General features: G+C 40.9%; 1 protein-coding gene across 1 annotated transcript in view; it reads right to left on the reverse strand.

Moving 5' to 3' along the window:
- LOC149428760 (sprouty-related, EVH1 domain-containing protein 2-like) overlaps nucleotides 1-17,637 on the reverse strand; it is a 59,510-nt gene that overhangs the window by 13,538 nt on the left and 28,335 nt on the right. Inside the window, exon 4 of the mRNA XM_089667035.1 lies at nucleotides 1,217-1,363. Within this exon, the coding sequence (XP_089523161.1) occupies nucleotides 1,217-1,363 (147 nt within the window). The remainder of the gene's footprint in view (nucleotides 1-1,216; nucleotides 1,364-17,637) is intronic.

Genomic DNA, 17,637 nt, shown 5'->3' on the forward strand with positions numbered 1-17,637 from the left:
TTTAGCTGGGATAAATGACAGCTGATTCTCTGAGCTATATTGAAGAAAAAAAAAGCCGGTAATTACATTTAAGAACTGGCACTAACATATAGTGACAGCCAGTCACTGTATACACTCCTCCTCTCTTGCCTTTTGCCGCCCCCCCCACACACACACACATCTTCAGTACACACAGTCCCCTGTATTGGCTAAACTTTTCCTATCGGCAATGGCCGATATGTTTCGCTGACCGAACTTTCGGTGCATCCCTAATTGAAACCACAGATGGTTGATCTGAGAAACACCTTTGCTTATCACTTCCCCAAAAGGGTACAATCACCCAGCTCTCTGCAACCTTCACATTACTACTCTCACAGGAAAAAAATGTGTCCATCGTCCTGGCCTTGCTATGAGAAAACCAAATAAAGGATGGCCTAGAAATGTGTACACAACAAACATCGTCATTTGTCACAGTTTTTAAAATAGTTGTCAATGTTCCCACTCAGCGACCAATTCAGACCCAACCTAACAACAAAACAGAGGGGCAACACAATTCTCATTTCAGACATTGACAAATGAGGTGCTATGATAAACTGTAACCAGTACTCTGCTGCTCCAGGCAAGCTCATTCCAAACCCATCCCCATATAAATCCTCTAACCGAGTGCTAGTTCAGCTCGTATGCTGCGGCAAGGAAAGTCCGGATGGCTGCGCACCAACGATCCACTTTATTGAAGATAAAAGACCAAAACGACACACGGTACAAAAACACAGCAGGGGAAAAGAGGGTAAACTCGTTTCCCGCTATTACCAGCGCTCATTCACTACACGCTGGACCCGATCACCAAATGCATTTTTAAAAGTTTAGTACAGCTGTCATTCATTAGCAGGTAATCGGTCCACTAAACTATGCGGACTTTCTTTGTCTTATATTGTATAACAAGGCTCCACTTGACAATCCACATTTAAACAAGTGCTGTCCACCTAGTATTTTACCAAATATATGTTATTAAGTAATTGTACAAATTGAAGGGCCTAGTTCAATCTAGGAGGTAGGGAACATGCCCTTTTGCAGACAATAATAGAGCAGTCTCCAAAAACATTTGGTGCAATGGTATTATTACTAATATAACTAGAGATTGAAAATTTGTGTATAAAAATGTATACTGTGCAATCCACTCTCAGCAAAAAAAAAAACAAAATACAAGAAAAGGACATTACGGAATAAGGCTACTTACTTGTTCTGGATTATAGTGTTCCAAGGAATAAGGATCAATGTGGCTCAGGGTGCTGTATCGACAGCGTCCGCTCGTCAATGGAGACGAGATTGTCCTCACTGGTGCTTCCCTCTTCTGTGATGAGTTCGAAGAGCTATCTGTGCCAGTCTGAAAGGGAAACAAAGAGCATTTTTTATTACAGTGACACAAACTTAAACTGGAACTATTTCATGCACTTATTTGACAAATTAGACTTGGAAGACACTGATGTTTTGGCCAAAGATGTTCAGAGGGTCAACAGCAACAATAGCCAGGTGTCTTCTGTAATGGCTAGGTTGCTTTGAAGTCTGAAAGTCACAGTTATTACAATGGTTGACCTAATCAAAGTATTCACTGTTTATAATCTGGTTATTAGAGCAAAAGCAGTAAATGAAGACTACAATTATATGTTGTATATACTATGATTTACTTTTTTAGTTACGGTTTATGGCCTTGAGAGCAATACACTAGGGGGGAAATTCCTACTTGTCTGGCTGGACGGTTAACAGACTACAGTAAATTCACCCATTACACAAAAACAATGTTGTACAGGGGTAAAATATTTAAGGGCATATGTCGTTTCCTATAATGTATTTGAGCACCTGACAGAAGCATTCATCCTTTTTCAAACAGCATTCCATTTGACTTGCACAGTACGTTAGTTTTGAAAACTTGATATAGTTTTTTCGTGTGACAGAGAAATATCTCAGTTTAACAAGATGATCGTATTGCAAATAGGAGGCTGCGTATGTTCACCATTACAAGTGCCTGTGGCTGGCATTACAAAAAGCAAAAAATCTAACAAGGGCTCCATATTGAGAGGTAAGTTCTGCCCCTCCAAATATGCCTTATAATCCCTTTAAAAGAAAAAAAAAAAAAAAATGGATTCTCTGTCATATATTTTAGCAAATATCATGATAAAGGAAGTAGGAGATCTAGACTGGAGTTTGTAAACTACTATTGACATTCTTTGAAGTAGTCATTAAGGGCCATCTAACCGGAGGCTGAAGGCTACTCCTCAAATAACAGCAAAGTGGCCCAACTATCATCAGTAATCCCCCCTCACACTTGACCCCTGTTTTAAGTACAGAGGCATTTCTGCAATCTGAAAATTAGCTCTAATGAGCTTCAAGATAGAAGCCATCAAGAATATGTCGACATTCCAGCCTTTAACACAAAGCAGGGAGAGCCTGGGCACACATTTGTGGTTTGTGAAACATGAATCACAGCCCACATCGCTCTCCTTCATCAAGACGCACAATCATTTATAGGAACATCTGAGGTCGAGGCCACCAGCAGAGACCAGGAAACGTCCCCCCACCCCCTTCCTCCTCTCTGCATACAAAGATAGCTGTGGTCCTGGTAAACAAGGAATAGTATTATCTGAAATAACCTGGATGAGCCAATAAGTACTTTTCACTGGAAGAGTTCCTAGGCCAGAATAAAATAATAAAGAGTGGCACTGTGTCAAAACAAGTTGGGGATACGTTCATGTCATCTTTTCCCACATGCCATTCCTCACTTTGTGCTCTTTCTAAAGCGGGGAAATGCTTCCTGTTTATAATTTCAGCACTCCATCCTCTGTAATTAATTCCGAGGAGTCCTTGGACACCGAATACAGAACAGGCCTACTTTGTATTAACAAAGGACACGAGGATAGGGAACCAAGCACCTTCGCTTTACAGGAATTAAATAACAATTTGACAAAAACAAAAATCTAAACTTTATTCTTGGAACACCACAACTTTTATTATCTAAGCCTCCCTTAGAAGGTGAAGTATTCCTTGAGAACTTCTTAAACGCTCCCATTTAACCCCAAGGGTCCCCTGCTTTTAGACATGTTAATCTCTTGCCAACTGCATAATGCATATATGTGGTGGCAAAAAAAGTGAGATTTAAATGTCCAGCCACCATACATATGCATCCACGGCGATCTGAGGTTGTCTGCAGAGCAAGCTCCCAGCAAATTGACCAAGCTGTCACTGACAGATCTCACTGGTCACAGCTTCTGATTGGGAGCTAGTGACATGGGCTACTGATCATGTGACCACTACGAGAGTCAATCATAGCCACATGACACAAAAGCTGCATTACCTACTGGCCATTAAAGCCCATTTAAAGGGTTATCGAGAGACTATGTTAAGGGGATAGTCCAGTACTTACATAGCTTGCAAAAAAAAAAATGAATGATTACAAAGTTGGATTAATTTGTGTCTTATTCATGCCTAGAGTGCAACTTGAACAATTTAGTATATCAGGCACTTAGCAATTCATCTTAAAAGTAAAATAAACTGTCAGAAAAGAAAGTGTGCAGAAGTGAAAAACAAGGAAAATGGGATTTTCTCACTTTACAAGTGTGTAGATTTTGAACTCATCATCAGAGGTCCCATCAGATTTAATTTTCATGCACACTAGCAGTCTGCCCCACGTGCATTAAACTATAACTAAAGGCAACACACATATATATATATATATATATATATATATATATATATATATATATATATATAGTTTTGGACAAAGTAGAGATGGATTAGAACTCCTATTAAGTTCCTGTTGCTGTCTGTGCCCGTTACGGAGATTCATCCACTCACTCCTGTTTACCATTATCATTAAAAGTGAAACTAAAAGAAAATCCCAAATTTTGGGCTGTCCCCTAAAAAGTAATAGAGGGGAAATCTTTCAATGCGGACACTAGTTATGGGGGGCTCCAAGGGATTTCCGCTCACTTCCAGTATTGGCTGTGTGACAGGAAGTGAAGGTAAATCTCCCCAATGGAACACAGATGGAAGAAAAAAAAAAGACAGGGGTTATAACCCTCCCATACTCTATCCAAAATGAGAAAAAAAGATTTGCTCATAGTCCTATTTTAAATCCTGGCATTTCCGGGAGGCACAAGTACAGCTTCTAGAAGTCTTCCAAAATCTATGACAGGCTGAAATATGACACAGCTTAATGGTGTACCGTGCAATACTCCCATTTAGGGCCCCATGAGTTCAGGAACATATGAATTCTGTGCTCTGGGCATAAGTCCCTAAATGCAAGTACCACACTAAATAGCATCCAGCCACCAAGCATATCAGTCTTTCATAGGTTTTGACAGGCTGCACGCTGTAGTTATGACTCCCAGGCAGCCCCAAAACACCAACCTTTGATGTGCACAGGCCAAAACACTAGTGTGCACAAAAAACTATGAACTGGTTTAACTCTTCAGCATCAATAAAAAGTTGACACAACAATTTTGGGTGTACCAATTTAAATTTTCAATTAAATAGTTACTCCCATTAATATTTGCAAATGCTTACCTGAGCAGGAAATCATGTGTTTGGTTCAAACATCTAATTCCTTTTGGGGACAGTTTCTTTTTCTGTCTGTCTATAACCAGCCTAAAATTGAACCTATGCTTTGTTCATGCAAAGCAAAACAGGCTCATGTACGTGGGTGTTTTAGGCCACATAGCATAAAGTGCAGCTGTAGTTTGGCACCCAGGACCCATTGGCATTACATACAGCCACCTGTACAAATGAATCATAGGAAAGGACTGTTCTCTGGTGACCGCAGCTCCAAGTGTAAACATCCGTATGCATATGAATGTATGCCCCTAGGTACAGACTGTGTCCATGTTTATGCACGTACCTGTGTACAGCCGTATACCATGCTTCATTTGTACATGACACCTGTAGCTACTAGCCCTTGTTATATGGCTTTATTATATGCTATATATGGCCCAATATGCCCGTGTGCACCATGTATGTCCATTCGGCAAGAAACAGCCTTTGTAAGCTCTTAATAGTTCTACTTGGAGCTTACACATGTCTGAATACTGTTTCTTCACTCCATGTGAGAGAATCAGGCCAAACACTAAGTGTGAGTGCTGTTACATGAGATGAAGGAAGGTGAATCATATTCTCTTCCATACCCAGAAATATCTTGCTTTCTTCCCAAAATGGGGAAGAGAGACGAATGAAAGCAAGGGATGTATTACTACAGAGGTGGCCATCGATGCAAACCTAATGGGATTAGTATATTGTACGTCTCTTTGGGGGTTCCTGGACAGCAAAGAGACAAAGATTTATAGGCACTTGTCTGTATATAACCAGCTAACTTGATTTGCTGGGGTCACTTTAAGGATTTTAAAACCAACAATGAAAATTCCAGCTGTTACACAACTATAATAATTGGTTTTTTTTACTGTCCCATCACTTTGCTGGAGACTGGGATGTCCTTCAGAACTATATGAAAACAAAGCTGCGGTGGCTTCTGAAAGTTATTCATCCAAAACATTTCCCACACTGTAAGCAGAGCTGGTATTTTAAGGTCTGCCAGTAGTCACTTATAGACCATTGAGATCACCACCCTGTATTTTCACTTGAGGCAGACCTTAAAATAGTACCCAACAGCTGATGCAACTGAAATGCTTAAAATACACCCTGTGCTACAATTTTAAATCAGAGGAAATAGTTTAACTGAACAATGCCAAGTAGAACGAGAGATATTTTTATAAGGCTACAACAGGACTTGCATAGTTGTAAAAACCGATCTCTTCAGCGTTCTGGGAAATTAACTCAGCAAAGCACAAAGGACTTTATGTATGGAAGTGTATGATAAAAAACAAAAACAAAACAAAAATAACTTTGTATTGCCCGACCAATATAATTCACCCATGGATTTCAAGGTGATTGACTGCTGGGAAAATGCTTCCAGTCATTTTCATATAGCGTTGCATGAAGACATTTGTGAATTTAATGGAATTACCTTGATTTTTGCAATAACATGTGGTCAGACTGTTATCCAAGTATTACTGATAAAGTTATTTAAAGAGATCTTGTCACTCTGCCCTACCTAGGGTACAGTGACAAGATCTTTTAAAGCCTGTCAACAAACCCACTTACATTCAATAATTGTTTGGGTAGGTATAGGTGGGTTGGAGGTGGGCTAGACGTGAACGGCATAGTGACTATCTTTAGAAGATTAATATTGCACAAACAGTTAACACATATATTGTAAGTACTTCATATATGTAAAATTTTTTAACACATTTCTGGCTTTTTAACAAAATGGCAGGAGCTGAAGGAAGCTAAAACATTGCCAAAGGCCTTAAAGTGCACCTAAAGCCAGGGGATTTTTCATGTAGCACTGTGCCTCATTTTTTGTGTTTTAAATCCAGAGCTAGCTTGTTCAACAAAACCTCCTCCCACTGCTGTCTGACCACACTGCTCTGAATGAGATATTAAAACCAGCACCATCACAACACAGAGAAAAAAAAAAAAGGGGGGGGGGTTAAAGGAGAGGGGCCAGAAAAATATAAGCTGGGTCTGAGCTCCACAATAGCAATGTGGGGGTGGGGATGTGGGGGGTAGGGGATTTGGGTCCATGCTGATTTTATGGTGGAAAGCATGCAGGGGACTGTGGGCAGCATCAGGAATGTCCACAAATCGGGCTTCTGATAGGGGAGAAGCTGTTGGTCTGTAAGGGAAGAAAAAAAATGAAAAAAGGACTAACTACACAAACATTCAATATTCAGGCAGTTCTAGATGGACCAATTTAATTTTATATTACTTATGAGACCTATTATAAAAAAAATAAAGACGATATATATATATATATATATACACACACATGCACACACACACATGTTCGTCCCAAGCATTGCCACTGTCACTTTTGCAGATCGGCTTGTTCTGTGTTTGCTCATTGTTTTTCCTGGACAAGGAAAGTCCTGGAAGGACATCACTGAGGAAACAATGTGTCTGCAAATGTTATTGCTGCACGTCTCCAGTTTGCAAAAGACCACCTGGATGTTAGACAATGTACTGTATCTGGGACAATGTGCTGTTGACGAACAAGACAGGAACTCTTTGGGAAACAAATAACACTATGCATGGAGGGAAACAAATAAGACATTTTACAGGAGATGTCAGGGCAGAAATCGCTCAGCTGAAGTGTAACACAAGTTGGCTGATGCAACAAGCCATTGACTTGAACCACAGGGGTAAATCTAGAAAACCAGAACGGCATGAACAGTGGAAAATTTGTATTTAATCTTAGATGCTGTGGCATGCCTTGAACAGAGTTATGCAAAGGATTCCCAAATATATTAATGGAATAAAACGGTTTTTCAAGGAGTGATGGCCTAATATTCCTTTAACCTCCCTGGCGGTATGATTATTTCAGATTTTTGGTGCTGAAAGCGGTACCATTTTTTTGCATGGAAATTTGGCGTTTTATATTGTAGGCCTGTAATGTTTAGGAATAACTCACTGAAATCTGTCCGAACAAGAGTCTAGTAAACATACCGGGTAGGATAAAACTTGAAACACTAAATCATAAATTATAATTTAATAAATAATACAAAAAAAATATATAATAAATTTAATTCAATAATATAATCAAACCAAAAACACTGAAATTTGAAATATAGCGCCAAGTTTGCACATTGCTGAGCAAAGTCGCAGAATCGTTTTCAGTGTCTGATGACGAATTTCCCCACAAATCATTATCACTCAATTCTGCAAGTGGTTCAGATTTACTATCGCTGTTCTCTAGCGAGTCTAAAACCGCTTTTGACCTAAAGTGACGCTTTTTGGACGCCATGGACATTTCTCAGTTTCCAGGCAGAAAGAACAGTCAAAATGCAGGCAGGGCACAGGACAAAGCAGTAGGGACAAAATGTATGTGAAATGCTTTGAAACAGTAATGTTTTACTGTCATTTTCGTTTATAAGAAAATGACAGTTTCTAAAATTTTTAAATTTGCCGCCGGTTCCGGCCCCCGTACGTACTGACGCTCGCAGGGACCGGAACACGGAAGCCGCATGCCGGCATAGGCCGGAGGAGATGGCCGGGGACGCTGCAGGGGACGCATCGCGGGAGCGAAGGACAAGGTAAGCGCTGCAGGGAATCCCTGAGCAACGCCGCATGGTAAGCCCGAGTGTAGCTCGGGGATACCGCTTGTGGTACTGACACTCGGGAATACCGCCGGGGAGGTTAAAGTGGTTCTAAAGGCTGCATTAAAGTAAAAACCTTCTGAGTGCAACTCCGGCTCCCCCCTCCTTTTCCTTACTTCCCCGAGCCCGATCTCAATGCAGCACTGTGCACGAGCACAGCAGCTCTCTACTTCTTCATAGGCTCGGAGACAGCAGTGGGAGCCATTGGCTACCGTTGCTGTAAATCACAGCTAGTGAGGAGGGAGTGGAGAGCAGAGCCAAGACATGGGCCAACTTTGCAAAGTGCACAGTCTATCTGACTTTAGTAAATCAACCCTACTTTATTCTGACAGTGCGACTCCTCCACTATCAGAATAAACTGATCAGCGGCTGCAGCCGCTGATTGAGAAAGGTTTTCCAACATTCCCTTCTGACAGAAGATGATCTAATGTTCGAGTTCTGTCGAAAGAGGATGGCCATAAATGGATCAAAATTTGGCCATTCCTTGTTGAACTAGCCAAATTCCAATCCATTTATGGACATCTTAACACAGTACACCATTCTGCTGCATGTACCCCGATCCAAAGTGGCAGCAGATTTTGACTTCTTCCAAACTGGAGTGTGTTTAGTATAGGGCAGTATGCTCCCAGAAACTAATGCCCAGCATGCAAAAAGTCTGCATTCCTGGCATTTGTCTCTGGGTGCATATTGTTTTAAACTTTAGTACCACTTGGTGCACCATCCAGTTGCAGCAGTTTTTAGCCTCTCAGAGTTTTACAGGAAGCTGGAAGAGGGGCTGGACAGTGCGCCTCAGCCTTGTGCCTACATTAAAAACCGCCTGGGATCCCATGATCTAAACACTCAGCAAGCACGAGGCCTTAGGGGGTACTGTGCTAAACATACAAGAGGTACTTGGTAAACGTGGTGTAAAACAAAAAAATAATAGGGGGATTAAATAATCTGCGTTGCCACTTTTCTGCCGTTAATCCCTCGTTAATGTATTGCGTCAAATTCATGAAGCAATTGCGACACTTTTGGTTCTGACAGCGACTCATTCACCAAATTCAGACCACTCTTACATTGTGTCGCACTGAATGTGCCACCGTGTCGCATTGAATTTGCCAAATATAAAAGTGGAGCTAATTAAGACCAACTCTTTTGGCGTACAGAGAAAAACTGGCGCAGACAGACTTTATGAAGATGTCTCATTATGTATTCTAAATTTGGCGTACCATGAGCCAAGTTAAAGTACAAGTTCTATACAGGTACATGAATTTGATGCATTCTTCACCACTTTTAGAATGCATGAGAGGCACTTTTGCAAAATTTGGCAGTCTTTATGAATTCCAGGGATTGTCTTTAGCACATTTCAGAGGGGAGAAGGGAACCTATTGTATGGCACAGCAGAGGGAATCCAAACTACTTTGTGGTTACTGCTAAGGCTGATGACCGGCTGCTGATATGGCGAAATCAGCAGAAGCAGGATTCCTAAGGGTGGTCATACACTGTTAGATTTGTGCTCGAACGTTCATAGAAAAATCATTTATCAGAAGATTTTTTTCTTGCCACTAAAGTCAGCTAATTTTGTTGGACCGGAAAAATGTGTCCAGACCTGGTACTTGAATGGAATCCCAGACATATCAAACATGTTTCTTTACAATGCGTACAGTTTTTTCTACACAAAAACATTCACAGTTAGAAATTTGTTCCTTTGAGAATAAGTTTCCATCTTACTACTTCAAATTTTATCATTGCAGTTGAAAACAAAAGTTGATTTGACCTCACTAACCATGAGAAATCGAACAAATGTTCCAAAAATAGAAACTTTTAAATACAATTCTATTGGTGTATGGCCATCTTTGGAGGCTGCCTAACTGACCTTAGAGAGTCACACCCTCTGTAGCTCAGGCAGTGGGATGACACTTCCATCGCTAGCGATCGAGATGGCTGGTGTATGGCCAGCTTCGGAGGCTGCCTATTTGACCCTAGAGAATCACACCCTCTGTAGCTCAGGCAGTGGGATGATGCTCCCATCACTAGCGATCAAGATTCAGCAGCATTCAGGCCAGGGACAGAGCAGTATATTGCTGCATTTGGCCTCTTTAACGATCCTGCCACTGGAGATTTGTCTCCAGCAACAGATTAACCCATCTGACACCAGCGTGGTGTTGACAGGTATCTGCTCCCAATTCCGGTCAGATGCACCCTGGCAATCCAGAAGTTTGCCCCCCCCCCTTCCCCCCCCCGCAGCCTTCTGAGACACTTCACAGGTCCCAGATGACTGCGGGACCATTCACAAAGCGCAGCGTGCTTCGCGCATGCGCAGTATGAAACCGGCTGTGAAGCCACAGGGCTTCACTGCTGGTTTTTCTTACTGTAGATGCCAGCACCTGCATCCATAGTCGACTGAAGATACAGCTCAGGTGAGGACACTGCTGGATCCCTAGACAGGTAAGCATCCCTATATCAAACGTTATAGTTATATAAAAGCTATACTATTTGTAGCTACTGACTTTTAATTTTTTTTTTCTTAAGAGAGCCTGGAGCTCCCCTTTAAGTGCATTTTGAAAAATATGAAATTTTTTTAATGCACTGGGAGGAAGTCAATGGCATAGTCATAGAAGATAATGGCAAGGTTATATTTGGTGGCAATAGATCTTAACTTACTTATGTCAAATTCTAAATTCAACACACAAAGGAAATGCACAATGATGCATGACCATGTACCATATTAAAAAAAAACGAAAAAAAAAAACCAGCACAATGCATAGAACTAAGTGGGCCCTAAAGGCTGCATATTTTCAAGGTACAGAGACACAGCTGCTAGAAAACTGAAGCAGGAATGAAGCAGGAATATGAATTCTGACTGGTAAAACATTTTCCAACATCCACATGTCCCCGAGAAGTCCATGGTTTCATACAAGTGGGGCGATGAGCTGCAATGCACACACTAATGAAACAATGATGCAATAAGCACATAAAGCGACATTCCAGACTTCCCTTCCTACAGCTCTTCCACTCCCTCTCTGGCCAGCACTGCATTGTACAATGAAAAGCAGTTCTAATCTTTAGCACTGTGCTAACAGGAAGTTGTCAATCATCTGCTTGTCACAGCGCCAGCATCCAGTCTGTTCCACGGTAATTGTACGCAGTCTGCTCACAGTGTCACCTTCAGGAGTACAGAACTGCCACCGATCCAGAGCCACCTCAGAAAGGGACGGTAAAAAAAAGAAGAAACTATTTTCTAATCTCTAATTTTCCCAATATTCTAAAAAATGTGAAAAGTTGTGGTAGCAACAAGCTGGCCTTTTCATTTTTTGAGATATTTTAAAGCAAAACACGCCTGTTATGACAAACTACACACTTGCTGCACTACACGTATCTTACACAATAACTTAAGCAGTGTTTCATAGCCATCATCACAAGATCTGTTTTCATGATGCACCAGTGGGTGTGCATTACACCCTGTAGAACACATGCCTGCTTTAGTGCATTATGTAGGGGCAGTGCAATGCGTTGTTATAAGGCACTGCACACTTTGGCCTCATCCACATGGGTGTACTTAAGCATACATTGGTGTGAGTGCCGTGATTGCCTGTATAGGATGCACAGGTGTTCCGTGCATCTGCAGGCAGGAAGTCCCATTCAGGTCTATTGTGATGCAGTGGCTGCACAGACACAGCTACTGGCCCCAATTTGACATCCATGTTCTTGCATGTCCCTCAAAGCAGAGAGCATGCCCAGATGTCAAACTGGGAGCGGCGGCTGTGTCCGTGCAACTGCTGTGTTCCAGTAGCCATGAATGGTATTGCCTGCATGCGGATGCATGAGACAACAGTGCAAACAAACAAGGCCCTCGCTTGGGCATAAGCCCATGTAAACAAGGGTATTACCTTTTTTATTTATTTATTTTAATTATTTGCTTTATTGTAATGTCATAAACTGACATTTCATTAAAGCCACGTTCACACTAGTGTGATTTCTCCTGCCCAATGCAGGACATTGTAAACCACAATATTCTCTATGATGACCGTTCACATCAATGCAACATGGTGTAGTGTGATTTTTTTTTTTTTAGAAGATGCAGGTGCCTCGTTTGCTGCAGCATACTGCATTTTTGGCAGAATTTTGGGTTTTACAAGCAGGCTCTTCCTAGAAAAAAAATGCATCAAGCATGAAAACACACATAAAACACATGCTAAATATGCAGCAGCACTAGTGTTTACCAAGGCTCAGAATTATGCACCAGGGTGTTGCTGTGTGTTGTGTCGCAACATACTGTGCTGCATAAAAATGTGTCCCATCCTACTCTCTCTCAATACTGCCCAATGCACATGTTGTGAATAGGACCATGTACGGCTAACTCTTCTGCCAAATGTCAATCTCAGCGTTTCCCAACCTCATTCCCCAAGTACCCACTACAGGCAATTTTTGGGAAATACGCTTAGATAAAATACCAAACAATTGACATTGATTTAAAGTGCCGATGCAAGGTGAAGAAAATCCTGAAACCATGACCTGTTGGAGGTACTTGAGGACTAAGGTAGGGAGCCACTGCTTTTCTTATGTACACTGTCATTTATTCCACATAATACAGTGACATACTGTAGATGAACACAGAATTTATTTTTTTTTTTCCTGCACAAGCACTCATAAAAATGTAGTAGATTACATTAAGTGTTACTAAACCCAGGACCCCTGCAATCACTATATCTGGTCTCCCACAGTACTCCCTACACTGAAATGCAATTATTGTAGTAAATATAAACTGCTAAAAACTTTTTCTCATCAGCAGTAATGTGACTTCTATCAGTGTCCAGCTGAGCACTGGTTAAAGCTTGTAAGAGTTTTTCTTCTGCTCTGACTGTCCTATGAGGCTGCATAACACCTAACCCTCTGTCTGGATAGTGCTGATTACCTGCACCCTCCCACAGAAGAAAAAAAAAAAAAAAAACACTCTAGCGATACACACTAAACTGAGCATGTGCAGAGTGCCTCCTAAAGCTCTGTACTATCAGCCGATGGATTGGGAACAACAGAAGAAGGGGAGGATCAGATAAAGACAGGATCAAACAGCTTTTTTACACAGTGCAGAGGATTAACCCCTTAGGTTTCACAGTGAGTATTACAAGCATGCTTTACTGCATATACAGACTGATTTTACTGTTGTGGGTTTAGTAACACTTTAAGCAATTTCATAAGCCCTTTGTTTTAAAAAACCCTGCTTCTTCACTTTGGTAAATTGAGGACTCTGAAAGTAGACTGCATGTGGTCCTAATCCTCAGGCCACATGCGTTCCTCAGGGATGTTCAATTAATATCGCCCGATGTCCGGGACATGTACTCCTCACACAGGGGACTGTTTATTCCTTAAGTGATGAAAAATAAAAAAAAGTTTAGTAAAAAAAAAAATTTTTTTGTTTTAATTGTAAAAAATGTAAAGTTACACCCAAAGACACATCCCCCCACATATATGCACGTACAAACATAAAAGCACTAGATGGGGCACATACGTATGAAACATGCTACATATCGCCGCACACGCCAGAATGAGAGCAATAATTCTAGCACCAGACCTCCTCTGTAACACTAAACTGATAAGGGGCTTTAAAAGTGTTCCCTATAGAAAATATAGGGTACTAACATTTGTCAACACATTCTACAATATTTGGTCTACTGTCCTGCAAATGGGAACCTCCTACAGTATCGCTCATTTTATAGCAAATTACAATCTTAATCCACCTATTACAGTTCATATAAAAGGCACTTTCATGAAGCTACAGCTGTTGGGAAGCTGAAGAAGCAGATCAGAATCGCATGCATAAATGCTTCAGAAAACAGGATGTTTGGGAAGAGAGTAAAGAGAAACACAAAACAATCAACATAACAAGTGCTGCCTGCGGGTGCAGGAAAATGTGGATTCCATCTGAACTAAAAAATAGAAGGCAGCTCTATCAGTTTAAATGTTCCCTTCCTAAGAGTAACTTGAAATGGAGATGGGTCCTCAGGGTCATTATTTTACTAAAAATGAAATATATATAATTTAGTCTTTGCACTGCTGAGGGCTTGTTCACATTTTGCGTCTGAGAGTCAGTTTCTAAAATCAATGAAATGCACATTTAAAGTTTTACTAAACCCAGGACCCTGCATTCAATATATCTGGTCTCCCCCAGTACACACAACATGAACATTATTTTAGTAAATATAAACTGCTAAATACCTTTTCTCATCAGCAGTTAGAGCAGTCGTGTGAGTTCTATCAGTGTCCAGCAGATCCCTGGTTAAAGCTTGTTAGAGTTTTTCTTCTGCTCTGACTGTCCAATGAGGCTGCATAACACCTAACCACCTGTCTGGACAGTGTTGATTGGCCCTGTGCTGATTACCTGCACCCTCCCACAGAAAAAAAAAAAAAAACACTCTAGCAATACACACTAAACTGAGCATGTGCAGAGTGCCTACTAGAGCTCTGTACTCTCAGCAGAAGAAGGGGAGGATCAGATAAAGACAGGATCAAACAATAAATTGAACAGAGATTTTTTTGCTGTTGGTAGATGCCCAAAATTTAAAATGGTTCTAAGGCCAAATTTTTTTTTTTTACCTTAATGCATTCCCTTTTATTTCAGTCTGTCCTCCCCCTTCCCTTTGTGAGAGGGAAGAGAGGGGAGAATAAATCTAGCACTGTGCATGCATCTCTTCTCTGTTCTCTTTCTCTTCACATGGGACTCTAGCAGCAGCAGGAGCCATTGGCTCCTGCTTCTGTGAATCAAATGCAGTTAGGAGGAAGCGGAGTGTGGCTCTATAGACACACACACAGCTCAGGAATGAGCAAGCAATGTATGCCCCCATTGCAAGTGGCTTTCTATGGGAGCACATGAAGAGGAGGAGGAGCTATAATCGTTGATGGGGAACCTGAGAAGAGGAGGTTCAGGGCTGTTTTGTGCAAAACCATTGCACAAAGCAGGCGAGTATAACATGTTTATTATTTTGATAAACAAATATCACCACTAGTGTCACTTTAAAAATATGTAGAGTCAATTTTTTTTTTTTTAAGTTTTGGATAGAGTAGGGAATTGTTACACCCTCCATCACTCCTCATTGGTCCTGAAGACCACTGTAAAGTGATGAAAATGTCCACATTTTACAGCTGTCTTGAAAAAAAGGGAGGGAAAATGTTCCCATGAGGATGCTTGTTTTGGTAAAAATTGTCCAAAGGGGAAGTGCCTTTACTCTGGAGAGAGTTCCTCTTACTTCTTGTTCTATCTCCAGGACAGAAGGTAAAGGAATATCTCCTCAAGATAACCACAAAAAGCAAACAAAGGGTTTTTTAACCCTTTTCCACCTTATAAAAAAAAAAAAATTTTGGTTTTACATGCACTTTAAGTCTCCTTGGGATTCTGGTGTCAAGATCTGTCGTGGACATAACAGAACTGGGGGAGATTGCTTTTTATTTCATGCTATGGAGAATGCATGCCTGGAAACATCTGGCATGGCAAGAGGAATATCAACAGAACAACGATGGGAACTAAGGTGGAGAGATTTTGCTGCTGGACTTCAGAAAGATATATATATATATATATATATATATACATATACACACAGTGGGGATCGAAAGTTTGGGCACCCCAGCTAAAAATTTGTATTAATGTGCATAAAGAAGCCAAGGAAAGATGGAAAAATCTTCAAAAGGCATCAAATTACAGATTAGACATTCTTATAATATGTCAACAAAAGTTTTGGGTTTTGAATTGTTTTTCTCACAATCCTGCGAGCTGTTCTGTCTGATATTTTTCTTGGTCTTCCAGATCTTGCTTTAACTTCCACTGTTCCTGATGACTGCCATTTCTTAATTACATTCCGAACAGAGGATATTGACATCTGAAAACGCTTTGCTATCTTCTTATAGCCTTCTCCAGCTTTGTGAGCGTCAACTATTTTCAGTTTCAGTTTTCTAGACAACTGCTATAAATTCTGCAGGGTGCCCAAACTTTTGCAGACGCCATTTTTTTGTTTTCTGTTATTTTGAAAGTGTAAAAGATGGAAATAAAATCTAATTTTTGTTGACATATTATAAGAATGTCTAATCTGTAATTTGATGCCTTTTGGAGATTTTTCCATCTTTCCTTGGCTTCTTTATGCACATTAATACAAATTTTTAGCTGGGGTGCCCAAACTTTCGATCCCCACTGTGTGTATATATATGTATATATATATATATATATATATATATATATACATATACATACATACATACATACACACAGAAAGGTTGGCATATGAAGTATATTTCAGATATAGCTAAAAGGACACCCCCACTTTGGGTGCAATATCCCCCAAGGACCCACCCTGTGAAGACTCCCTGTAATTTCCAAACCTAAACAACAAAGACACAACCCCCAGAGAGGACAAGGAGTTAAATTAGAATGCCTAAAAAAAATTGTTAGGAGTAAAAAGGGTCTAATGGCAGAGAACAGAAGTATAATGTATATTTCTACTTGACAGATGTCCTGTCTCATTTAAGATATGTAACAAGTAGCTCCTCATTATTACCTAGCTACGCTGTCCTACCTTTGTTTTCCTTACTGGATTATATTACCATTTTATTGTATGGCAGTAAAGAGCCATGCGCTGTTAACACTATGCAAATAGAAGGGAGTCTTATGAAAAGCATAATCCTGAAAGCACATTACATTGCCTCTTCCCGGTATCCACCAACCTAACCGGCTAGTGCTCTGAAATGGGAATTGAGGACATCCTTTCCAGCTTCACATGACTGTTGATCCTGTATAATTTCCTGCCCCTCCAGGAAATCCTTTTTCCCGCAAATAACCTGTGTTTGGAGTAGGACAATTACTAAGATACCATGTATATTTAAAAATACCACATGTATCTTATTTTAATGGAAGCAGGTGCGTCTTCTCTAATGCCATTACATACACATCGCAGTGATATTAAAATGCAAATGTTGCCTACAAATTGTAAAAGCAAGTAGAATGAGGGTTGACTATTGACTGACAGATGCCTGCCGAAGAACAATCTGGCAATCCTGTGTATCGATGGGACCCACCACTGTTACCAGCCTGATGGACAGGAGTGGAACTTGTGTGGTGTACACCCTCACATCTTACAGATGGAATATCTTGGTGTGAAGTACAAAATACTTCCATCTTTAAAAGAACTCCTTATCATCCACTTGGGTAGCTTTAATGGCCTAATCCTTATCTAAGCACTGGATAGGGCTCTTAGGGCTCGTTCACACTAGGCTGTTTTGCCAACGCTTGCCAAACGCCCCTATAGCTTTTGGCAAGCGTTGGTCCGGCGTTTGCGGAGCGTTATTAACGCTCGGCAAACGCTCCGCAAACGCCGCATGCGCGGTTTAGAGGCGGTTGCTAGGCGTTTGCCGAACGTTAATAACGCCCCACAAACGCCTATAATGCAGTTTGAGTGGTGTTACCGCTCCGCAAACGCCCCGCAACCGCACC

This window comes from Staurois parvus, unplaced genomic scaffold (assembly GCF_062004578.1).
Source record: "Staurois parvus isolate SC_StPar_1 unplaced genomic scaffold, SC_StPar_1.0 ptg002979l, whole genome shotgun sequence".
In the NCBI taxonomy this organism is placed as follows: domain Eukaryota; kingdom Metazoa; phylum Chordata; class Amphibia; order Anura; family Ranidae; genus Staurois; species Staurois parvus.